This window comes from Neoarius graeffei, chromosome 22 (assembly GCF_027579695.1).
Source record: "Neoarius graeffei isolate fNeoGra1 chromosome 22, fNeoGra1.pri, whole genome shotgun sequence".
Taxonomy (NCBI): domain Eukaryota; kingdom Metazoa; phylum Chordata; class Actinopteri; order Siluriformes; family Ariidae; genus Neoarius; species Neoarius graeffei.
In genome coordinates this window covers 48,593,952-48,620,219 of record NC_083590.1, presented here as the reverse complement: position 1 = coordinate 48,620,219, position 26,268 = coordinate 48,593,952, and the positions used below count along the sequence as shown (strand labels likewise).

General features: G+C 46.9%; 1 protein-coding gene across 2 annotated transcripts in view; it reads left to right on the top strand.

Annotated features, from left to right (window-relative positions):
• arhgef1a (Rho guanine nucleotide exchange factor (GEF) 1a) overlaps positions 1-26,268 on the top strand; it is a 185,320-nt gene that overhangs the window by 35,871 nt on the left and 123,181 nt on the right. For both annotated transcript variants that reach the window (XM_060904899.1, XM_060904900.1), the window contains exon 2: positions 11,631-11,793. In XM_060904899.1, coding sequence (XP_060760882.1) covers positions 11,631-11,793 — 163 coding nt within the window. The remainder of the gene's footprint in view (positions 1-11,630; positions 11,794-26,268) is intronic.

The window sequence follows — 26,268 nt, the reverse complement described above, 5'->3', positions numbered from 1 at the left end:
CTGTTCAGGACACTTTAGTTTATCCACTCCAAACTTGGCAGACTATGTCTTCATGGAGCTTGCTTTATACACAGGAGCATTAGGCCATCCTTAAAAAAAAATCCGTTTCCTGTCCACCGGGTGAGCAAAAAAATTTTCAGTCGGGAGGGAGGGATTTTTTTTTTTAACTATATGGATGGATAAGAAATCGCAATGCTGTGTTTGCTTTTTCTTTCAGTACTTTTTTATTACAAAAGCAGACACATTTAATAAAATATGACAGTTTAATCAACTGAAACTTGTACAAAAACTTTAAGTTAGCATTTTAAATGCTGACTACAACATTTGCAAAACTTTTACAAAGGTACTTAAAATGTCCGACACACGGACTTTTTGTAGTTCTAAATCGAGCGTTAGGCCTAGTTCAGATGAAATTACACTATTAAAATGATCACTGAATGATTTGTTTTTCTGAATCTTTACTACCGTAAAATACCAAATAATAGCCGAGTTCCAATTAACCGCCGAGTTCCCTTTAACGGCCGGGTGTACGCGTGTGTTGTGACAAATAAAGGCCGGTTCCGAATACTCGCCGGGGTCTAAAAAAAAAAAAAAAGCGTCCGAACGTTCTATCTAGAATCTTGAGGCCCAGCACTTTTCTGGTTTTCTGGTGTTTAAACGATTTTGCATTGCATAGTTTTCTACCGAAACAATATGAATGAATGAATGAATGAATGAATGAAATTATTTCTATAATACTGTTTACAACATTTTGTTACGTGATAATAAACATGCCATTTCAATGTTATAATCTTGGTCTACCGTAATATTTCTTGAGGAATGCAACTCCGTAACTTTTGACAGATGTCTTAGCCACCCCTTTGGGTATACCCAACGAAAGCCAGCGTGTGTGGTGACATTGAGGACTGCGGGTTTCCAAGGTTGGACTGCTGCTTCTGTTAAACGACCTAAATTGCCGAATGCATGCGTCAAAGCACACACTGAGTTTTATTAAAGACCTTATACCATTTCACTTGCCCTTACCCATTCGGATCTGGAAGACGCTTTACAAAAAAGGTGAGAGCGTTCTAACATGCATTTCAGTCTGCTCGCGGCCAATCTAATCCAAGGGGCCTTTTCAACAAGTAATCTGTCGTGCAAGTTGGGCAGAAGCACGCGTCAGGCAGGCAACATGTAGGCCTACAAGTCAGTAACCTATTCAACTAACTTTCATCCGAACTTTAAGTTTTCTACGGGGTCGAGCCACCGTACCAACTCACTCGGGGAATAGGCTCATATCGGCCAAATAGGGAGACGTCTTGGAGAGAAACGTGATGCAAGATGACAGTATGTAGCCACTGCAGGTCACTTATTTTTCAGCATAAGAAAAAACCCTTTGGTTTGACACTTCGCACCCTAATTATGTTGCTTCAACGTCGCGCCCTCCATGCAATTTCAGATTGACAGACATCGCGAAGCGCAAAGGGTGGAGGCTGCATGGGTGAGGGTGATAGCAAGTGACCATAACTTTGCAGAGTAATTAAATCACAGTGCTGCGCACAGACAATGGTGTGGTTTCTTGATTATTTTGTAAAGCATGCACTTAACTAGTCATTAACAGGAAAAGGTGTGTGATTTATCCTTTATCCACCCCGACTGTGCCATGCGAAGATGCATTCTGCGTCTTCAAAATTCCCCGAAGTCGGCACCGTGCTATCTGTAATCTAACTCTAAACAAACTGTAAGTTATACTGGTTAAAAGTAGGCCTATCTGAGAATGATTTTTCCCCGTTTTGAGGTAGATTTTGGGGAAGGTATTTGTGAAGAAGGAATTAATCGCCTGTTCCAAATAGCCGCCTAGTCTCTAATACGCGCCGGGTCTCTTACGTGATTGAGACAAATAATCGCCCGGGCTATTATTTGGTATTTTACGGTATTTTGTTGTTCGCTAGAATACCATTTTGCGATTTCACACTTAAGCAAATGTTTGAAAACTCCGGATCTCCTTCCTTCATGGTGGCTGCCATTTTTTTGTGCCGCACGGCGCATGCGCAGAGCTGATTCAGTTCTATATTCTGCGCGGAATGCAGGGCTTTCCACAAGCGCCGGCTGCCGGCCATACAGCCGACTACACAATTAAGTCCAGCCGGCTACTTTAATGACTTATTTTTGTAGCCCACAGGCTCTAAATATTAATTTTCGATTTTAATAAAATTAAATGTTTATCTAACAGACTGACAATAATGTCAAACTGAACCGCACTCATTTAAGTTGTGATTCGCGCTGTTTGTACCGATAATAACCATAAATTCCCCGCCGACTTCGTTGATCAGGGGAGAGTAACTCATCCGCGGCCCCGACATGCGGTGTGTGCGCGCGCACTCGGCGGAGGCAGTAGTGTGTCGGAGGGAACAGAAGCAGAGATGACGCTTATTTTGTCTCCGGTAAACCAGCCTTCTCTCGTTCAATTACGTGCTGGCATCAAAAGACACCGTTGGCTGTAAATGAAGCCAAACTGAGTGGTTGGAGTGTATTTTCATACACAAATGGAGAAATGTTCGCTGAGTGTGTAATTGTGTAGCCCCACTGCAGACCGTTGTCGTTGTTAATTCATAGCATGCTCAGCTGCGTGAATGTGTCATGCACCGAAAATAAGAGATTTACAAGCCAGGAACGCCTCATGATGCAATACGCAAGAAAAGAAAGAAGATTTACTGCCATTTTACTTTGTATTTGAGTAAAGTGAATAAATAAATGGTCTGTGGAAAATACATTTAATCCTGGGAACTGCGTGCACAGGAGTTTATTTTGTGTTTACCCCCCCCGGCTGGCTACTTATTTGTCATGGCTGGCTAGTATGAGCCTTAGTGGAAAGCCCTGGGAATGCGGAAATGTCAAGTTCGATTTTAGATTTACGAACCCGAAAAAAATGTCAAAAAACCGGCGTTAAAAAAAAAAAAATTTCAACCGCACAAACGGCACTCACCCGGCCGGTGGACTGGAAACAGAAAATTTTTTAATAATGGCCTTTTCATGTTGGGGCAAGTTTGTATTTCTTAGTTTCAGTGAAGGGAAATCTTAAATTTCCAGCATGCAAATATATTGTCGAGAACTGTGTGCTTTAAATTTGGTGGCAACGGTTTGGAGAAGGCCAGCATATTAGTATGATGGCCAGGTGTCCACATACTTTTGGCAATACAGTATGTGACAACTTTTTTTGCAAATGTTATTTTGCCTGGTTTTGGCAGTGTTTCCATAATCGTACGTGTGTGATTCTGGTTCTGTAAAGATTGTCTGTCATCGTCAGTGAATGACAATTAATCCAGGGTTGAAACTCGAATACGTTCCCGAAATCATTTATGAAAGCCATAAGATCGATTCTTAAGTCAAGAGCAATTGAAAGACTTCAAACCTCAGCTCTGCAGTTTAAACTTAGATTCTGTATATATATCATATTTGTCAATTTTTAATATCTAACTTAGTCTAATTTAGGTTGGGAGTGAGTTGCTGCCCCAAGTGAAGGAGTTCAAGTATCTCGGGGTCTTGTTCATGAGTGATGGTAAAATGGAGTGTGAGATGGACAGGATGATCGGGGTGGCGTCAGCAGTAATGCGGGTGTTGTACTGGTCCATGGTGGTGAAGACGGAGCTGAGCCGGAAGGCAAAACTTTTGATTTACCAGTCAATCTACGTTCCAACCCTCAATTATGGTCATGAGCTTTGGGTAGTGACCGAAAGGATGAGATCGCGGATACAAGCGGCTGAAATGAATTTTCTCCAATGGGTGGCTGGGCTCACCCTTAGAGACAGGGTGAGGATCTCAGACATCCGGAGGGATCTCGGAGTCGAGCCGCTGCTCCTTGATGTCAAAAGGAGTCAGCTGAGGTGGTTCGGACATCTGATTAGGATGCCTCCTGGGCACCTTCCTTTGGAGGTTTTCCGGGCACGTCCACCTGGGAGGAGACCTCTGGGTAGACCCAGAACACCCTGGAGAGATTATATATCTCATGTGGCGTGGGAGCACCTTGGGATCCCCGAGGAGGAACTGGAAAGCGTTGGGGAGAGGGACACCTGGAATACCCTGCTGAACCTGCTGCCACCGCAACCCGACTTCAGATAAGCAGAAGAAAATGGCTGGCTGGATGGATGGATAATATCTAAATTAGCTGAATTAATATCTCATCTCATCTCATTATCTCTAGCCGCTTTCTCCTTCTACAGGGTCGCAGGCAAGCTGGAGCCTATCCCAGCTGACTACGGGTGAAAGGCGGGGTACACCCTGGACAAGTCGCCAGGTCATCACAGGGCTGACACATAGACACAGACAACCATTCACACTCACATTCACACCTACGCTCAATTTAGAGTCACCAGTTAACCTAACCTGCATGTCTTTGGACTGTGGGGGAAACCGGAGCACCCGGAGGAAACCCACGCGGACACGGGGAGAACATGCAAACTCCACACAGAAAGGCCCTCGCCGGCCCCGGGGCTCGAACCCAGGACCTTCTTGCTGTGAGGCGACAGCGCTAACCACTACACCACCGTGCCGCCCCCTGAATTAATATATTATATTTATTATATATTATATTTATTAGTTGTATATGTGTTTTAAATTAACATTTGAAGAGGCATGCTACTATGGAAATGATGTTAAAGAAAGTCATTTATTATTATTATTATTACTTGGCGGTTGCACGGTTGCCAGTAGCGACTAAAGACTGATCAGAGCCGCTAAAAGTTGAAGTTTGGTCACCCGATGATTTGAGAAGTACAAAAAAAATTACAATAACAATTAAATAAAATGTTCCTTCCTTGGAGTACCTTTCTTTTCTTTGCTTTCCTTTCCTCAACTTGTGAATTCGAGTAAAAGTTTAGTTCTAAAGTACGAAGTTGTTCATGAGTTTTCAGATCGCTCCACGATATCCACAACTTTCCTGAACTTTCTCATGATTCATTGCTGCGTCATCGTGGAATCCGGGATCTTTCTTCCGCTCCAGTGTATTGACATTTGTAGCTAACGCTAACTGCTAGGTAGATAAGCTCAAAGATGACTAAAAGATGGTTACACGCAGGGGCGCCGCCAGAAATTTCGGGCCCCATGAAAGATTAGAATTTTGGGCCCCCCAACTTTGCCCACCCTTGTCACAATTGCACTATTGTCATTATTTGACTTTTGATAGCCCATGGACCTTGAGTTTGTGACTTCATTATTACATTTTATGTATTAACCTACCAGGGACTAGATGAAAACTGGTCAGTGACTAATTCTGGTGCATTTACAATCACAAATGAAAATTCAAGATTTTGCCACATGCCTTCTTGTGCTAGGACAATTGGTAGTGAAATGTGTGATGTGACTGCTAATAAATCATAGAACACGTAACCATGTCAAACACTTGACTGGTGTCCGTTATTAGCAACACTTTAATCTAGCAAACTGTATATGGCGCTCGCTCATTAAAAACTTCAATCCTAAAGCATTTATGGGTTGTATTGCTGCTTACCTCCTTCTCCAAAGGGGGGGTTCAGTGGTTTGGTAGGGCGGAGGTCCCCCTGAGGCTGAATCTGTGCATATTTAGGGCACCCCATTAGTTATGAAACTGGTTATTAGCACCAGCATAACGTAATATTTCATCTTGTTTATCACACAAGTCAGTTCAGTTATTAAAATGGAAAAAATGTCACTGGACAAACTGTAAAAGTGTTCTCTTGATAGGCTAATCCAACCACGGTCATACTGTTCATTTACCATTCGCTAATATTTTGAACACACACGTGAGCGATAGCTACCTTTCTTTGGGAAAAACTGAGTGACCAGTTGCCTGCCTCTCCGGTCCCTCTCAGCTTTCAGCTGCCTTTCTTTACGTTTTTGACAGCCACTCTTCATATTTAGCGATCATAGACTGTACGCACTCCACTGCTGGCTGGCTGGCTGCTGCACAGCGACACAGCAGCAAGTAGCGTTGCACTGATCAGCACACAGATTTAACGCATCGCGCTTCTACCAGAACTGGACCGTACCATTTCGCAAAAGGGGGAGGGTTAAATGACAATATGTTGAAGAACTCAAGAAATAGACAACCTTGTTCAATTAGCTCATTTTACCAGATGCAATATTGCATTGTTGTTATTTCAAAAGTCTTATTAAAATCATTAAAAGCATATTATCAGCCCCTTAAAGGGCCCCATGGCAGTGCTGGGCCCCTAGAATTGTTCTAACCTTTCCCCCCCTGGTGGCGCCCATGGTTACACGGGTCTGATTTCCTGACGTGCTCTGGGGAGAATACGATCAGAGCGCCCCATCCGTCTACCCTCACGGAACAGGAAGTCGTATCCCGACGTCAGCGACACTGACATTGTCAATTATTTTATTCTTAGTGAGGGCGTTGATGGCGAGGAGCGAAGGAACTACAGAAGCACAGAGCTGCACAATTATCTACACAGGAATCTCATCTCATCTCATCATCTCTAGCCGCTTTATCCTTCTACAGGGTCGCAGGCAAGCTGGAGCCTATCCCAGCTGACTACAGGCGAAAGGCGGGGTACACCCTGGACAAGTCGCCAGGTCATCACAGGGCTGACACATAGACACAGACAACCATTCACACTCACATTCACACCTACGGTCAATTTAGAGTCACCAGTTAACCTAACCTGCATGTCTTTGGACTGTGGGGGAAACCGGAGCGGAAACCGGACACGGGGAGAACATGCAAACTCTGCACAGAAAGGCCCTCGCCGGCCATGGGGCTTGAACCCAGGACCTTCTTGCTGTGAGGCAACAGCGCTAACCACTACACCACCGTGCCGCCCTACACAGGAATAAAATCGGCAAAATTACGCGTAAAAGAGAGAAAGGGCGAGTTTGTTTACTTAAAGGCTGAGGTTGAGCCGAGCCAGAGCAAGAAAAGGGAAATCCTGCAGTCATGCAGCTGCAGCTCTCATCTGGAAGGGAGGCTGTATCAGAGTAGAGCGACTGGATTATTGTATTGGTTTACTAATAATGTAGTGTTTATATGGGGAAGCCATAGCCTAATGGTTAGAGAAAAAGTTTTGGGACCAAAAGGTCACTGGCTCGATTCCCTGGATCAGCAGGACTGGCTTGAGCAAGAGCTCAAGCTCCAACAAGAGTGGTGGTGTACATTGTGTCTGATTAGCCAAAGAAAAACTGATGATGCGGATTATCAGTTCGGGCATTGAACCTGACCAACTGGGCTGCCTGAGTGTTTATATGTTCTAAGTCGCTCAAGAAACAAAAGCTAGGAGAGAAGCACAGGCTCACCATTTTAATGCAGACGCTGTCAAACTTTGGAAACAATGAACACACCATACTTACACTACCGTTCAAAAGTTTGGGGTCACCCAGACAATTTTGTGTTTTCCATGAAAAGTCACACTTTTATTTACCGCCATAAGTTGTAAAATGAATAGAAAATATAGTCGAGACATTTTTTCTGGCCATTTTGAGCATTTAATCGACCCCACAAATGTGATGCTCCAGAAACTCAATCTGCTCAAAGGAAGGTCAGTTTTATAGCTTCTCTAAAGAGCTCAACTGTTTTCAGCTGTGCTAACATGATTGTACAAGGGTTTTCTAATCATCCATTAGCCTTCTGAGGCAATGAGCAAACACATTGTACCATTAGAACACTGGAGTGATAGTTGCTGGAAATGGGCCTGTATACACCTATGGAGATATTGCACCAAAAACCAGACATTTGCAGCTAGAATAGTCATTTACCACATTAGCAATGTCTCATCTCATCTCATTATCTCTAGCCGCTTTATCCTTCTACAGGGTCGCAGGCAAGCTGGAGCCTATCCCAGCTGACTATGGGCGAAAGGCGGGGTACACCCTGGACAAGTCGCCAATGTATAGAGTGGATTTCTGATTAGTTTAAAGTGATCTTCATTGAAAAGAACAGTGCTTTTCTTTCAAAAATAAGGACATTTCAAAGTGACCCCAAACTTTTGAACGGTAGTGTAAGTAATTCCTCGTCTATGTATTTGTCCGAGTGTCTTGAACTTCTTCACTCCCCTGATCGTTCCAGATATTGGATGAGATTTGTAGGTTATTTGTTTACACTCGTACTTCAGCACTGGTCGCTCTTGGATTCTCTCGGCTACGTGAGCTTATCGTTCGTCACCTTGAATAAAAACGTCAGCGAAATTACTAACATTTGAATAATGTGCAATATCTAAACAACAATTACACAGAATTAATGTTGATTAATCCGTTTCCGGGGGCAGACGTTAAACACCGTGGGGTGTTATTCAAGTTAAAAATGGCTTTAAATTTTTTTTGTGTTGGACTAGAGGAAATTTAAGGGCCACTTTATTTTGGCCTGGGCGACTAAAGGCCAATTTATGCTGACAACCCAGTCCTCGCAGACGGTGTCGCAGATAGTGTCTGCGTAGCCCCCCCACCTTCGCAGACGCTCTGCGCGCACCTCCCAAAAATTGTGACCACCGCAGAAGCCTCGCAGACAAGAGGGCTCTGATTGGTCCACTCTACATCCGCTGTACACGCACTTCCGCTTCCCTACTTTCCCGGTTTGGTTTGTTTTCACGACCGGCATTTTTAAAAACACGAGCGAAGCTGGAGCAGCACGAAGAGCGGTTGATTGAGGAAGTACGTACATCTATACGACTCCAGTTCTAGTCATTATAAAAAAAAAAGTTCTAGTCATTATAAGTAACCGGAGGATAAACACTCCACTAACCACACCCACCAACTACTCCTAGTGACTTTGCGCCCCCTTGCGTTGTGCCGGTGAATAACATCGCGCACGCCTATTTCTCCCTGCTCAACAATAAATTACAACTGTCTGCGAAAAGCTATCTGTGAAAGCCTTGTCGCAAGAGCATGCAGAGGCCTTAAGGCCCAATCCCAATTCTAATTTCTACCCCTCCCCCTTCCCCTTGGCCCTTCCCCTTGAAACTGAGCTACAAGGGATAGGGCTTGAAATTCAACCCTTACGTATTGGGATAGCCCTTCAACGATCACATACGTCATCGCGTACCTCCGTCAGCGTTTACGTTAGCAAAACGCGACCAAATGCGTCATTGGCTGCGACCAGCCGCTACAGTCAGAGCCAGAGCTCTCTGCTGGCAGGGTGTGATTTGTTAACTAACACCACTGAATGGGATATCTTTGGCGCTTCGTGCACCACATCCGACAGAATGAGGTGTCAGAACACTCATGTAAACAATAAAAGCGAGAATAACAGAACAAAACGTACGCAGTCAAGCAACCGAAAACAATACTCACTCCCAAAGCTTTTTAGCAGCAGCTTGGATTTCAGAAATCGCTGCTCATTCTCAGCTCGAAAGCGAATCAAGCGGCGTGTTTCCTCTGGATAACAACTTAAAACACGTAAATAATGGAGAAAATACATTTATGACAATCTTTCGCCGCGGGAACCGCCATCTTTCTGAAATCCGCATGAAATCTCGCTGAAATCCGCATGGCATTGTGGGAAATCACTCAAACCCCTTCGTTCGGAGTCAGCTCCAGGAAAATCTCCGTTTGGAGGGGTACAGAAGCCCTACCCCTTCCCCTACCCCTCCGCGTTAACTGGGATTGGGATACCCCTACCCCTTCACGTGAACGCGCAAAATGGAGGGGAAGGGCCAAGGGGTTGGTCCAAGGGGTGAAATGGGATTCGGCCTAAGAGTTCAGGGGTCCTGGCCCGAGTGGGGACCAAGCACTCAAGTTAAATTTTAGCCCTGTATAGTAAAACTATTTCTAGTGTCAACCAGATAGTGTCTGGGCTGATGTGTGTAGTGCGGCAGGTGGTGGGCTTCTGATACAAGTATCACAACAACATCCACATGTGACACCACTGTGAAGTGTATTAAGTTTACACATAGCTACATATCAAATGAAGCTTTTGTTTACATGGTATTTATTTTTCTCTTTTTGTTATACTCCCTTTGCCCTGGGTAACCTAGAATACAAAAAAAAAAAATAGCCGTACTGCAAAATCTGCTCATCCCAGTGCTGGGCTTCTGAATATGAAATGTTGAATAGGGTGCATCAGTTGCCGTCACTTTCATAAAATCTGATGCATTTTAGTTTGGGTGTTCCTTTTCACCAGTAAAGACATCCTGTAAAATTTTTTGACCATATTCAAAAGTCTAATGGTGGCACCATGAGGTTCATTTTTTGCCAAAAAACGCTTATTTTATAGCCTAGTAAACTAGACCCACCCGCCTAGCGGCCAAAAATATTTTTTGCCTGCGAGTAGGTCTAGCCTCGCACCATATCAACAAAACACCCCGGGCATCAAATCGTGCCCGCCAATCACAACGCAAGGCTTTTGTTTGGATTCTTTGGGCGGGCTTTTGCAGGAGTGACGACAAGGCTGCGCGACGCTGGAGAAAGCGCAACAGGAAAGATGGCTACGGCTAGTGAACAGCGCTCGTTTGACTCCGCTTTGGAATCAGTTTTAGAAGAATTAGACTTGGAGTTTTCATTGAAACATGAGCAGGAAGAGGCTCTCCGCTCATTCCTTTTCAAGAAGGACGTTTCGCTGTTTTGCCGACCGGCTATGGCAAAAGTCTGATCTACCAGCTGGCTCCGCTCGTAGCCAAAAGGATGGGGCTAGTTTGTGCAGTACGAAGAATTAATAAACAGCTTTGAAACATTACTTTTTGATTGTTTCTTATTTTCCCGTTATTTTAAATTTAAGGGAAATTATTTCACCAAACACCACCAAATAAAAACTCTCAAAAACAGTTTAAGCAAACCCTTGAAAAACACTTGAAAAAAAAAAAGTGTATGTTAAGTATCTGGTACAGACTCCAAACTTGTGGTCATTATCTCCAAACTTCTTAATATCTAGAACCTGTTTATTGATTAATACGCATTTTGAAAAATTATTTATTTCAAGGCCTCCCCCACTGCTTTCTGTCGCTCTGACTACGTCACAGTCACTGTTGCGCTGATTGGTCAGAGCGTTGGCCTATACGCACAGAGACAGTTTGAAAGACAGCGGGTTGTTCCTCCTACCCGCTTCGGAAATGTCTACGAGCGAGGCCAGACTAAATATTCACATTTAGTCTGGCTTGCCAGGCTACTTATTTTATGTTTTCGCGTAAGGTTTGAATCACAATGTTGGACTCCGTTTATTGATTTCTTGTGAGCCAGAGATCATGTTAAGAACCTTTGCAAGGGATTGAGAAGCATTAATGTGATTCATAATACATTTGTATTGTTTAAAAGTAGTTGAACAATGATTCAATGAACAGCTAAAACTCAAACTGTGCTTGATAATATAATTAGAATATGCACTAAAAATGTGTATCTAAGATATTTGGTATACTCTATAAGGTGCCATAATGTTTCATGAAAAGTGATCGAAATTTTGTCATAAAAGTCATAAAATAGCAGCTTTTTCCATAACTTTGAGCTCCTGGTGCCACCATTAAACTTTTGAATTTTGTCAAAATATTTCACCCAGTGTGTTTTCTTACCAAAAGGAACATAAAAACAAAAATGCATCATGATCGGAGGAACTTTTCATTTTTACGGGGCAACTGATGCACCCTAATGTTGAGCCACTGAATAGTTTAGTTCTTTAAGTTCTAGTTAAGTTCTAGTAGTTTAGTCCTCACCTGCTGTAAGGACGGCTTCTTTTTTTTCAGAATAAGGAGAAAGAGCGGATGCGAGAGAGAGAAAGAGAGGCGCGAGAGAGGGAGGCACGCTACACAAACGGCCATCTCTTCACTTCCCTCACCGTGAGCGGCACCACACTCTGCTCCGCCTGCAACAAGAGCATCACAGCCAAGGAGGCCCTCAGCTGCCCCAGTGAGTCTTACAAATACACACACACACACACACACACACACATTTTCATAGAGCTTAAAGGGCTCTGAAATGTTTAGGAAAGCATACAGTGATGTGTTATTATCCATCCGGGCCACTTTGTCCATGGAATAAAAACATGTATTCTCTTCCCTTGTAGTGGGTTTAGTGATAGCATGCAATATTGTTATCATATCGCTTATCCTCTGTGTATTACGCCGCTCTCCCCAATGGAGAATGAGCGTGCAGTATTGTTATAATATTGCACGTTGTCAAGACAACACGTTGTCACACACCGGCGCTCATGCAAAGATCCAATGGCAAAACCTTTCTGCTGCGCATGCGCACAATCTTTTTTGTCCACCGGGAAAGAGAGAAGACGAGGCGAATCCAGCGCGACTGCCAGGATTAAACAGTAAATAAATAAACTGAAACTAAAGACGAAAACTTCATTAGATATTTTTCACGCATATGTACAAGAGAAAAACATACCAACGGACATCGAAAAACTGGAAAAGAGACACGCCGGAGATGTAAACCTTCCGCGCTAGTGAATGACTGTGACAGTTTGTAAACAAACATGGCCGCGAGGTCTGCTTCGTTAAGAGTGGAAGATTTTGAGAGAATTTTGGCTGCCAGATCGCTCCGTTGTGTGTAGCTGTCAATTTTAAAAGTCACTCAGTAAATCACACAAGGGAAAAAAAAGAAATAAAAAATAATAATAATCAGTTTGACTGCGCTAGCATTGGCCTTCGCTAACACTACACCAGCTAGAAGGTAACTGGACTACCACACTAACAGCACTGAGTCGCGGGGAAGCTAGCATCAGCCTTCGCTAACACTACTGCTATGACAGCTGGAAGCTAACTGGATTGCTGCGCTAACAGCACCGAATCGCAGGTAAGCTAACATCGGCCTTTGCTAACACTACTGCTATACCAGCTAGAAGGTAAATGGACTGCTGCGCTAACAGCACCGAATCGCAGGTAAGCTAACATCGGCCTTTGCTAACACTACACCGGCTAAAACGTAACTGGACTACCATGCTAGCAGCACCGAATCACGGGTAAACTAATGTTGACCTTCGAGAATGCTGATATGAAAAGAGTGTATTATAATAATAATAATAATAATAATATTGGCTGGCTTTTTTCGTGGTCTATCAGATATATTCCATTCAGCTACTCGTCTTCGACTCGTTCAGTATCATGCTAGCTGAATGGAATATATCTGATAGACCACTCAAAGCCAGCCAGTATTGTTTAATTACTGCATGGTTTTCTGTTACCCCTTTTCCACCAAATCAGTTCCAGGGCTGGTTCGGGGCCAGTGCTGGTGCTGGTTCACAACTCGTTCAACTTGCGAGCCAGCTGAGAACCAGTTTGCTTTTCCATTGCTTACGGTGCTAAGCGGAGCCATGTCATTACGTCGCTGTATACGTCAGTTACGTCGTTGTATACGTCATTACGTCGCTGTATATGTCAGTTACGTCGCTACGTTTGCATAAACCTTGGCACAAATATCGAAGCAAAAACACGGAAGCAGCAGCAACAACAACAACAGTAATAATAATAATGGATGACTTCGCGTTTGTACAGCTGCTGCTTCTCGTCGCTTAAAAATGGCGATCTTTCGCGGTCTTGTTATTGTTGCTGGTCTTAACAACTCCGCCCCCCGCTGACGTAAGCGGTTCTTTCCTCTGGCCCAACAGAGAGTTGGTGCTAGCCTGGAACCGGTTTTTCTGGCCCCAGAGCCAGTTCTTTGTCAGTGGAAACAGAAAACCCGGTTCCAAACTAAGCACTGGCCCCGAACCAGCCCTGGAACTGCTTTGGTGGAAAAGGGGCATGTGTATTACTGTGTTACTGCATATTACATGACGTGTAATAGATGGGCAGGAGATTCAGAATGGGGAAAATGTGATTTCAGTGACTTGGAATGCGGCGTGCTTGTTGGTGCCAGATGGGCTGCTTTGAATATTTCAGAAGATCTCTTGGGATTTTCACGCACAGCAGTCTGTCGAGTTTACACAGAATGGTCTGAATAACAAAAACATCCCGTGAACGGCGGTTCTGTGGGCGGAAACGCTTTGCCAGTGAGAGAGGTCAGAGGAGAACAGGTTGGTGCTGACAGGAAGTCTACTCGAGTCACCACTCTTTACAGTCATGCTAAGCAGAAAAGCAGAACGCATAGTGCACAACGTGCAGACATCTGAGATGGACTTGCTACGGTACAACTGCCCAAGACCACATGAAGATCCACTCTGCGTCTGAAACCTGTGCAAAACAATGGAAAACAAGTGTTGCCAAGTAAAACAAACCTCGCCCGGCAGCACTCATTTTATACCTGTATGTGGATAATGGTAATATTTCTCAATCTTCAGCTGTCAGGTTATAGTCCTGTGACCTTGAGTTTGATGTTTCAAAGTCATTCAAGGTTAAAGGTCATGGCGACAACTGAAAGCCCATATGGGACGTCTTATATGTTGATAATGGTAAACATCTGGCTATCATGAACCATTTTAAAGTTATAGCCCTTTGAAAACCTTCAGTTTGACCTTTCAGGGTCACTCAAGGTCAAAGATCATGGTAGTAAATAAAAACCCGTATGGCACTTCCTATAAGTTGATAATGGTAAATATCTGTCTACCATCAACCGTTTTCAAGTTACAGCCCTCGGAAAATCCGTGACCTCGAGTTTGACCTTTCAAAGTCAAAGATCACGGTGCCAAATGAAAGGCTATATGGGATTTCCTATACGCTCATAATAGTAAACATCTGTCTATCGGCAACCGTTTTTGAGTTATGATGGAAAATATGGTTTTTTTTTTTAAAGATATTTTTTGGGGCTTTTTTTCACCTTTATTGGATAGGACAGTGTAGAGACAGGAAACGAGCAGGAGAGAGAGACGGGGAGGGACCGGGAAACAACCCCGGGTCGGAATCGAACCCGGGTCCCCGGCACGGCGCCCCATCCACCCGAGCCACGACGCTCCCAGGAAAATATGTTATTTTGACCGAAAAGTTGACCTTTCCGTTGACCTTGACCTGATTACCCCCAAAATTTAATCAGGTAATCTACGGACCATTGACCACCTACCCTGAAAACTTGAAGTCAATTGGTGCAACCGTCTAGATTCTAGATTGTTAACAGTCAGACACACAAACAAACAAACCGCACTGATTAGGCCATCCTTAAAAAAAAATCCGTTTCCTGTCCATCGGGTGAGCAAAAAAATTTTCGGGAGGGAGGGAGGGTTTTATATACAGTGGGGCAAAAAAGTATTTAGTCAGTCACCAATTGTGCAAGTTATCCCACTTAAAAAGATGAGAGAGGCCTGTAATTTTCATCATAGGTATACCTCAACTATGAGAGACAAAATGAGAAAAAAAATCCAGAAAATCACATTGTCTGATTTTTAAGGAATTTATTTGCAAATTATGGTGGAAAATAAGTATTTGGTCAATAACAAAAGTTCATCTCAATACTTTGTTATATACCCTTTGTTGGCAATGACAGAGGTCAAATGTTTTCTGTAAGTCTTCACAAGGTTTTCACACACTGTTGCTGGTATTTTGGCCCATTCCTCCATGCAGATCTCCTCTAGAGCAGTGATGTTTTGGGGCTGTCGCTGGGCAACACGGACTTTCAACTCCTGCCAAAGATTTTCTATGGGGTTGAGATCTGGAGACTGGCTAGGCCACTCCAGGACCTTGAAATGCTTCTTACGAAGCCACTCCTTCGTTGCCCGGCCGGTGTGTTTGGGATCATTGTCATGCTGAAAGACCCAGCCACATTTCATCTTCAATGCCCTTGCTGATGGAAGGAGGTTTTCACTCAAAATCTCACGATACATGGCCCCATTCATTCTTTCCTTTACACGGATCAGTCGTCCTGGTCCCTTTGCAGAAAAACAGCCCCAAAGCATGATGTTTCCACCCCCATGCTTCACAGTAGGTATGGTGTTCTTTGGATGCAACTCAGCATTCTTTCTCCTCCAAACACGACAAGTTGAGTTTTTACCAAAAAGTTCTATTTTGATTTCATCTGACCATATGACATTCTCCCAATCCTCTTCTGGATCATCCAAATGCTCTCTAGCAAACTTCAGACGGGCCTGGACATGTACTGGCTTAAGCAGGGGGACACGTCTGGCACTGCAGGATTTGAGTCCCTGGCGGCGTAGTGTGTTACTGATGGTAGCCTTTGTTACTTTGGTCCCAGCTCTCTGCAGGTCATTCACTAGGTCCCCCCGTGTGGTTCTGGGATTTTTGCTCACCGTTGTTGTGATCATTTTGACCCCACGGGGTGAGATCTTGCGTGGAGCCCCAGATCGAGGGAGATTATCAGTGGTCTTGTATGTCTTCCATTTTCTAATAATTGCTCCCACAGTTGATTTCTTCACACCAAGCTGCTTACCTATTGCAGATTCAGTCTTCCCAGCCTGGTGCAGGTCTACAATTTTGTTTCTGGTGTCCTTTGACAGCTCTTTGGTCTTGGCCATAGTGGAGTTTGGAGTGTGACTGTTTGAGATTGTGGACAGGTGTCTTTTATACTGATAACGAGTTCAAACAGGTGCCATTAATACAGGTAACGAGTGGAGGACAGAGGAGCCTGTTAAAGAAGTTGTTACAGGTCTGTGAGAGCCAGAAATCTTGCTTGTTTGTAGGTGACCAAATACTTATTTTACCGAGGAATTTACCAATTAATTAATTAAAAATCCTACAATGTGATTTCCTGGATTCTTTCCCCCCATTCTGTCTCTCATAGTTGAAGTGTACCTATGATGAAAATTACAGGCCTCTCTCATCTTTTTAAGCGGGAGAACTTGCACAATTGGTGACTGACTAAATACTTTTTTGCCCCACTGTATATATGGCGGCACGGTGGTGTAGTGGTTAGCGCTGTCGCCTCACAGCAAGAAGGTCCTGGGTTCGAGCCCCAGGGCCGGCGAGGGCCTTTCTGTGCGGAGTTTGCATGTTCTCCCCGTGTCCGCGTGGGTTTCCTCCGGGTGCTCCGGTTTCCCCCACAGTCCAAAGACATGCAGGTTAGGTTAACTGGTGACTCTAAATTGAGCGTAGGTGTGAATGTGAGTGTGAATGGTTGTCTGTGTCTATGTGTCAGCCCTGTGATGACCTGGCGACTTGTCCAGGGTGTACCCCACCTTTCGCCCGTAGTCAGCTGGGATAGGCTCCAGCTTGCCTGCAACCCTGTAGAAGGATAAAGCGGCTAGAGATAATGAGATGAGATGAGATATATATACACACTAATGCCGCTTTTCCACTACCAACGCGGCTGAGTCGGGCTGAGCCGTGCCGTGCTGAGTCGAGCTGAGTGGGGCTGTTGGAGTTGCATTTCGACTACAACCGCGCTGAACCGTGCTGGCTGGAAGTGGGTGGACACATTGGGTGGAGTTAGCGAAAGTGGGTGGACGTCACGTGATGTCGTTAAGCAGCGCAAACAGTGACATCAGTGATCTTTTAAGCGGTAGTCTCACGACCCGGATAGTAAACAATAAACATGGAGGACATGGAGTCGTTAGTGTTGCTGGTCTTGGTGCTGTGGCTTGTTGTCACCGACAACGCCAACAGATACTGGCAAGAGCGTATAGATGAGGCGAGGCGCATAAGGCTTCAGAAATTCTCGTAATTCGTAATTCTCCTTCTTCCGGGTTTACAGTGTTTACAGATCCCAGCACGCTCGCGGGGCGTGTGTGGGCATGTGAGGACACTCCTCCTCACCAATCAGTGCACAGGGGAGTGTCTGCTCACGCCCCCAGCCTCACTCGGCACGGTTTGGCTCGCTTCAGCCCCACTCCAAAACGGTGCGAGTTTTAGGGGCTGAGCAGGGCTGAAGCGAGCTGAGTCGTGCTGTTTTTTGGTAGTCGAAACGCGAGCCGTGTCGGGCTGAAGTGAGCTGAAGCGAGCTGAAAAAGGGTAGTGGAAAAGGGCCATAAGTAACTTTAAAAATGCACATTGATAAAACTTGCTGTATTCGTGCTGAGTTTATCTCAAGAAGAAAAGAAATATATCACAATGGAAAAATAACTTCGTTCCGCCCGAATAAGTTCCAAATCTGTGCTCAAATCAGAATTTAAGGGAGTTGTACTCAATAACGTACAATATGACTCGGGTAGTCAATGACATGGACAGGCTTTAATTTTCAAACAAATTTTGCATACACTGTACACACACAATCTTGCCTATAAATACCCGGGGGAAATGATGGGAAAATTGTCATTATTGAAGATGCCACGCCTAAGCCAAAATCAACGTGAACAGGCCGTCGGGATGTTGCGTGCCGGAAGTACACAGACAGAGGTCGCCCGGCACTTCGGTGTTCATCATTCGACCATTTCCCGTTTGAGTCAGCGTTACAGACAGACAGGGAGCACCAGGGATCGTCCACGCCCTGGTCAGCCTCGAGTCATGACGCCAGTTCAGGATCAGCACATCAGGCTAGCTCACCTCCGTGACAGATTCCTGACACCCTCAGTCACTGCTGCTGAGACCCCTGGATGACACAGACCCAGAATCTCCAGCGTGACGGTCCGAACATGGACCAACTGTCACTTTGAATTTTTTTATTGTGAATTAATTCTTGAGTTTGACAATAAATGTCCTTTATCGATGTTTCAAGATGTGTGTGCATTACATACAGTATCATAAATTTCAAATATATGCATGGATCTAAAGTGATATCGTGTTGAATTCCATTGTGCATTTTTAAAGTTACTTAGTGTATATATATATATGGATGGATAAGAAATCGCAATGCTGTGTTTGCTTTTTCTTTCAGTACTTTATTACAAAAGCAGACACATTTAATAAAATATGACGGTTTAATCAACTGAAACTTGGGCCGAATCCCATTTCACCCCTTGGACCAACCCCTTAGCCCTTCCCCTCCATTTTGCGCGTTCACGTGAAGGGGTAGGGGTATCCCAATCCCAGTTAACGCGGAGGGGTAGGGGAAGGGGTAGGGCTTCTGTACCCCTCCAAACGGAGATTTTCCTGGAGCAGACTCCGAACGAAGGGGTTTGAGTGATTTCCCACAATGCCATGCGGATTTCAGCGAGATTTCATGCGGATTTCAGAAAGATGGCGGTTCCCGCGGTGAAAGATTGTCATAAATGTATTTTCTCCATTATTTACGTGTTTTAAGTTGTTATCCAGAGGAAACACGCCGCTTGATTCGCTTTCGAGCTGAGAATGAGCAGCGATTTCTGAAATCCAAGCTGCTGCTAAAAAGCTTTGGGAGTGAGTATTGTTTTCGGTTGCTTGACTGCGTACGTTTTGTTCTGTTATTCTCGCTTTTATTGTTTACATGAGTGTTCTGACACCTCATTCTGTCGGATGTGGTGCACGAAGCGCCAAAGATATCCCATTCAGTGGTGTTAGTTAACAAATCACACCCTGCCAGCAGAGATTTCTGTTCTGGCTCTGACTGTAGCGGCTGGTCGCAGCCAATGACGCATTTGGTCGCGTTTTGCTAACGTAAACGCTGACGGAGGTACGCGATGACGTATGCGATCGTGGAAGGGCTATCCCAATACGTAAGGGTTGAATTTCAAGCCCTATCCCTTGTAGCTCAGTTTCAAGGGGAAGGGCCAAGGGGAAGGGGGAGGGGAAGGGGGAGGGGTAGAAATTAGAATTGGGATTGGGCCTTGTACAAAAACTTTAAGTTAGCATTTTAAATGCTGACTGCAACATTTGCAAAACTTTTACAAAGGTGCTTAAAATGTCCGACACACGGACTTTGTGTAGTTCTGAATCGAGCGTTAGGCCTAGTTCGGATGAAATTACACTATTAAAATGATCACTGAATGATTTGCTTTTCTGAATCTTTACTATTTTGTTGTTCGCTAGAATACCATTTTGCGATTTCACACTTAAGCAAATGTTTGAAAACTCCGGATCTGCTTCCTTCATGGTGGCTGCCATTTTTTTGTGCCGCACGGCGCATGCGCAGAGCTGATTCAGTTCAGTGTGCGCGCGCACTCGGCGGAGGCAGTAGTGTGTCGGAGGGAACAGAAACAGAGATGACGCTTATTTTGTCTCCGGTAAACCAGTCTTCTCTCGTTCAATTACGTGCTGGCATCAAAAGGCACCGTTGGTTGTAAATGAAGCCAAACTGAGTGGTTGGAGTGTATTTTCATACACAAATGGAGAAATGTTCGCTGAGTGTGTAATTGTGTAGCCCCACTGCAGACCATTGTCGTTGTTAATTCATAGCATGCTCAGCTGCGTGAATGTGTCATGCACTGAAAATAAGAGATTTACAAGCCAGGAACGCCTCATGATGCAATACGCAAGAAAAGAAAGAAGATTTACTGCCATTTTACTTTGTATTTGAGTAAAGTGAATAAATAAATGGTCTGTGGAAAATACATTTAATCCTGGGAACTGCATGCACAGGAGTTTATTTTGTGTTTACTCCCCCCGGCTGGCTACTTATTTGTCATGGCTGGCTAGTATGAGCTTTAGTGGAAAGCCCTGGGAATGCGGAAATGTCAAGTTCGATTTTAGATTTATGAACCCGAAAAAAATATTGAAAAACCTGGGGGCATCGTGGCTTAGGTGGATAAGGCACCACACCATAAATCCAGGGACCTGGGTTTGATTCTGACCTGAGGTCATTTCCCGATCCCTCCCCGTGTCTCTGTCTCTACACTGTCCTATCCAATAAAGGTAAAAAAAGCCTGAAAAATATCTTTAAAAAAAAAAAAGTTGGAAAACCGGCGTTAAAAAAAAAATTTTCAACCGCACAAACGGCACTCACCCGGCCGGTGGACCGCAAACAGAACGTTTTTTAATAATGGCCTTACAATCCCTCGCCACGCTGACTCTGTCGTGGATGAGGTAAATATGAACATCTCAGACATGTTGAGATTCCTTTAATCTCATCTCATCTCATTATCTCTAGCCGCTTTATCCTGTCCTACAGGGTCGCAGGCAAGCTGGAGCCTATCCCAGCTGACTACAGGTGAAAGGCGGGGTACACCCTGGACAAGTCGCCAGGTCATCACAGGGCTGACACATAGACACAGACAACCATTCACACTCACATTCACACCTACGGTCAATTTAGAGTCACCAGTTAACCTAACCTGCATGTCTTTGGACTGTGGGGGAAACCGGAGCACCCGGAGGAAACCCACGGGGAGAACATGCAAACTCCACACAGAAAGGCCCTCGCCGGCCCTGGGGCTCGAACCCAGGACCTTCTTGCTCAGCGCTAACCGCTACACCACCGTGCCGCCCATTCCTTTAGTCAGCTTTGAAAATAGTTTTGTGAGGACCAGGTGAGAAATTTGTGATGACTTTTGGCCCCTTTTGGTCTTTCACACACTCCTATGTATGATGAAAAACATCTCGCAGTGATTACCTTCCCTAGGAGCACAGCTTGAATCGTGTAGGAGTGTATGATTCCAGGTTTTCAAAACTAACACACACTTTTCACATTCCTCTGCTATCTGGAGTCATAGAGCAGGTTTATCTGGCAGAGAGAGATACAGAGATAATGTGCCCAGTTCACCCACACACATCCATATATACAAGAACACACACACACACACACACAGTACTAAAAAGTGGGATACACTCGCTTGTATGGTTATCACATAACAGGATTTTCTTATTGGTCCAGCCCTAAAACCAACACACACACACGCACAAACACACACACACATCCTGTCCTTAAAATGGGAGGCTTAGCAAAATTACCACACAGTATAAACACACACACACACACACACTTTCATAACAACGTTGACCTCCACTGCTCCAAACACGGCACATTTATATACAGAGTGAGGTTCAGAAAGCAGGATCCATTTTGAGCCATTTACTGAAAATGAAACAACTGTGCGAGGAAAAAAAAAAAAACGCCGAGCTTGTTTCAGCTTCAGTTGAATTTGCACACACACCCTTTCCTGTTTTGGTGTCACTCAGTTCACCATTGTTCTCAAATTCTTCATTTCATCATGACTGCTTTTTACACCATCCAGAAACTCATCACTGATCCGACTATCATCAGTTACTCACACACCCTATACCGTCATAATTATTACTCACGTACATGATGGAGGAAATTTTAATTTGTTCTCGTAAGCACTGTAAAAATAAATAAATAAATAAATAAATAAAAGCAATCCATTTATGGTAAACTATAAATGAACAGGAAGTGACTGGATAGCTTGAGTTGGATTATTAGGATTATTAGCACCTCGCCCGGGATGGAGTCCACCAGGGGCGAGATATTATTTTCGCTGGGGTTTCTTTCTTTCTTTCTTTCTTTCTTTGTTTTTTTGTTAATGATATTATGGGAAACGACTGGATCAATTTTCATGAAACTATCAGGATAGATGGGCGTTGGTCTCAAATAGAACCTCCAACATTTTGAGGGTCATCTGGTCAAGGTCACCAAAAAAGGTCAAAATCGTTTTTTCGCGATATCTTCCTTCATATTCATTCACGTGTTCTGATCGGCTGAGAGCGGTACCGTGTGTTCTGGTCGGCTGAGAGCGGTACGGTGTGTTCTGATCGGCTGAGAGCGGTACGGGGTGTTCTGATCGGCTGAGAGCGGTACGGTGTGCTGTGATCAGCTGAGAGCGGTACGGTGTGCTCTGATCGACTGAGAGCGGTACGGTGTGCTCTGATCGGCTGAGAGCGGTACGGTGTGCTCTGATCGCCTGAGAGCGGTACGGTGTGCTCTGATCGGCTGAGAGCGGTACGGTGTGCTCTGATCGGCTGAGAGCGGTACGGTGTGCTCTGATCGGCTGAGAGCGGTACGGTGTGCTCTGATCGGCTGAGAGCGGTACGGTGTGCTCTGGTCGGCTGAGAGCGGTACGGTGTGCTCTGATCGGCTGAGAGCGGTACGGTGTGCTCTGATCGGCTGAGAGCGGTACGGTGTGTTCTGATCGGCTGAGAGCGGTACGGTGTGCTCTGATCGGCTGAGAGCGGTACGGTGTGCTCTGATCGGCTGAGAGCGGTACGGTGTGTTCTGATCGGCTGAGAGCGGTACGGTGTGCAGTGATCGGCTGAGAGCGGTACGGTGTGCTCTGATCGGCTGAGAGCGGTACGCTGTGTTCTGATCGGCTGAGAGCGGTACGGTGTGCTCTGATCGGCTGAGAGCGGTACGCTGTGTTCTGATCGGCTGAGAGCGGTACGGTGTGCTCTGATCGGCTGAGAGCGGTACGGTGTGTTCTGGTCGGCTGAGAGCGGTACGGTGTGCTCTGATCGGCTGAGAGCGGTACGGTGTGCTCTGATCGGCTGAGAGCGGTACGGTGTGTTCTGGTCGGCTGAGAGCGGTACGGTGTGTTCTGATCGGCTGAGAGCGGTACGGTGTGTTCTGATCGGCTGAGAGCGGTACGGTGTGTTCTGATCGGCTGAGAGCGGTACGGGGTGTTCTGATCGGCTGAGAGCGGTACGGGGTGTTCTGATCGGCTGAGAGCGGTACGGTGTGCTCTGATCGGCTGAGAGCGGTACGGTGTGTTCTGATCGGCTGAGAGCGGTACGGTGTGCTCTGGTCGGCTGAGAGCGGTACGGTGTGCTCTGATCGGCTGAGAGCGGTACAGGGTGTTCTGATCGGCTGAGAGCGGTACGGTGTGCTCTGATCGGCTGAGAGCGGTACGGTGTGCTCTGATCGGCTGAGAGCGGTACGGTGTGCTCTGATCGGCTGAGAGCGGTACAGGGTGTTCTGATCGGCTGAGAGCGGTACGGTGTGTTCTGATCGGCTGAGTGCGGTACGGTGTGCTCTGATCGGCTGAGAGCGGTACGGTGTGCTCTGATCGGCTGAGAGCGGTACGGTGTGCTCTGATCGGCTGAGAGCGGTACGGTGTGTTCTGATCGGCTGAGAGCGGTACGGTGTGCTCTGATCGGCTGAGAGCGGCACGGTGTGCTCTGATCGGCTGAGAGCGGCACGGTGTGCTCTGATCGCCTGAGAGCGGTACGGTGTGTTCTGATCGGCTGAGAGCGGTACGGTGTGTTCTGATCGGCTGAGAGCGGTACGGTGTGCTCTGATCGGCTGAGAGCGGTACGGTGTGCTCTGATCGGCTGAGAGCGGTACGGTGTGCTCTGGTCGGCTGAGAGCGGTACGGTGTGCTCTGATCGGCTGAGAGCGGTACGGTGTGCTCTGATCGGCTGAGAGCGGTACGGTGTGTTCTGATCGGCTGAGAGCGGTACGGTGTGCTCTGATCGGCTGAGAGCGGTACGGTGTGCTCTGATCGGCTGAGAGCGGTACGGTGTGTTCTGATCGGCTGAGAGCGGTACGGTGTGCAGTGATCGGCTGAGAGCGGTACGGTGTGTTCTGATCGGCTGAGAGCGGTACGCTGTGTTCTGATCGGCTGAGAGCGGCACGGTGTGCTCTGATCGCCTGAGAGCGGTACGGTGTGTTCTGGTCGGCTGAGAGCGGTACGGTGTGTTCTGATCGGCTGAGTGCGGTACGGTGTGCTCTGATCGGCTGAGAGCGGTACGGTGTGCTCTGATCGGCTGAGAGCGGTACGGTGTGCTCTGATCGGCTGAGAGCGGTACGGTGTGTTCTGATCGGCTGAGAGCGGTACGGTGTGCTCTGATCGGCTGAGAGCGGCACGGTGTGCTCTGATCGGCTGAGAGCGGTACGGTGTGCTCTGATCGCCTGAGAGCGGTACGGTGTGTTCTGATCGGCTGAGAGCGGTACGGTGTGTTCTGATCGGCTGAGAGCGGTACGGTGTGTTCTGATCGGCTGAGAGCGGTACGCTGTGTTCTGGTCGGCTGAGAGCGGTACGGTGTGTTCTGGTCGGCTGAGAGCGGTACGGTGTGTTCTGATCGGCTGAGAGCGGTACGGTGTGTTCTGATCGGCTGAGAGCGGTACGGTGTGTTCTGATCGGCTGAGAGCGGTACGGGGTGTTCTGATCGGCTGAGAGCGGTACAGGGTGTTCTGATCGGCTGAGAGCGGTACGGTGTGCTCTGATCGGCTGAGAGCGGTACGGTGTGTTCTGATCGGCTGAGAGCGGTACGGTGTGCTCTGGTCGGCTGAGAGCGGTACGGTGTGCTCTGATCGGCTGAGAGCGGTACAGGGTGTTCTGATCGGCTGAGAGCGGTACGGTGTGCTCTGATCGGCTGAGAGCGGTACGGTGTGCTCTGATCGGCTGAGAGCGGTACGGTGTGCTCTGATCGGCTGAGAGCGGTACAGGGTGTTCTGATCGGCTGAGAGCGGTACGGTGTGTTCTGATCGGCTGAGTGCGGTACGGTGTGCTCTGATCGGCTGAGAGCGGTACGGTGTGCTCTGATCGGCTGAGAGCGGTACGGTGTGCTCTGATCGGCTGAGAGCGGTACGGTGTGTTCTGATCGGCTGAGAGCGGTACGGTGTGCTCTGATCGGCTGAGAGCGGCACGGTGTGCTCTGATCGGCTGAGAGCGGTACGGTGTGCTCTGATCGCCTGAGAGCGGTACGGTGTGTTCTGATCGGCTGAGAGCGGTACGGTGTGTTCTGATCGGCTGAGAGCGGTACGGTGTGCTCTGATCGGCTGAGAGCGGTACGGTGTGCTCTGATCGGCTGAGAGCGGTACGGTGTGCTCTGGTCGGCTGAGAGCGGTACGGTGTGCTCTGATCGGCTGAGAGCGGTACGGTGTGCTCTGATCGGCTGAGAGCGGTACGGTGTGTTCTGATCGGCTGAGAGCGGTACGGTGTGCTCTGATCGGCTGAGAGCGGTACGGTGTGCTCTGATCGGCTGAGAGCGGTACGGTGTGTTCTGATCGGCTGAGAGCGGTACGGTGTGCAGTGATCGGCTGAGAGCGGTACGGTGTGTTCTGATCGGCTGAGAGCGGTACGCTGTGTTCTGATCGGCTGAGAGCGGCACGGTGTGCTCTGATCGCCTGAGAGCGGTACGGTGTGTTCTGGTCGGCTGAGAGCGGTACGGTGTGTTCTGATCGGCTGAGTGCGGTACGGTGTGCTCTGATCGGCTGAGAGCGGTACGGTGTGCTCTGATCGGCTGAGAGCGGTACGGTGTGCTCTGATCGGCTGAGAGCGGTACGGTGTGTTCTGATCGGCTGAGAGCGGCACGGTGTGCTCTGATCGGCTGAGAGCGGCACGGTGTGCTCTGATCGGCTGAGAGCGGTACGGTGTGCTCTGATCGCCTGAGAGCGGTACGGTGTGTTCTGATCGGCTGAGAGCGGTACGGTGTGTTCTGATCGGCTGAGAGCGGTACGGTGTGCTCTGATCGGCTGAGAGCGGTACGGTGTGCTCTGATCGGCTGAGAGCGGTACGGTGTGCTCTGGTCGGCTGAGAGCGGTACGGTGTGCTCTGATCGGCTGAGAGCGGTACGGTGTGCTCTGATCGGCTGAGAGCGGTACGGTGTGCTCTGATCGGCTGAGAGCGGTACGGTGTGCTCTGATCGGCTGAGAGCGGTACGGTGTGTTCTGATCGGCTGAGAGCGGTACGGTGTGCAGTGATCGGCTGAGAGCGGTACGGTGTGTTCTGATCGGCTGAGAGCGGTACGCTGT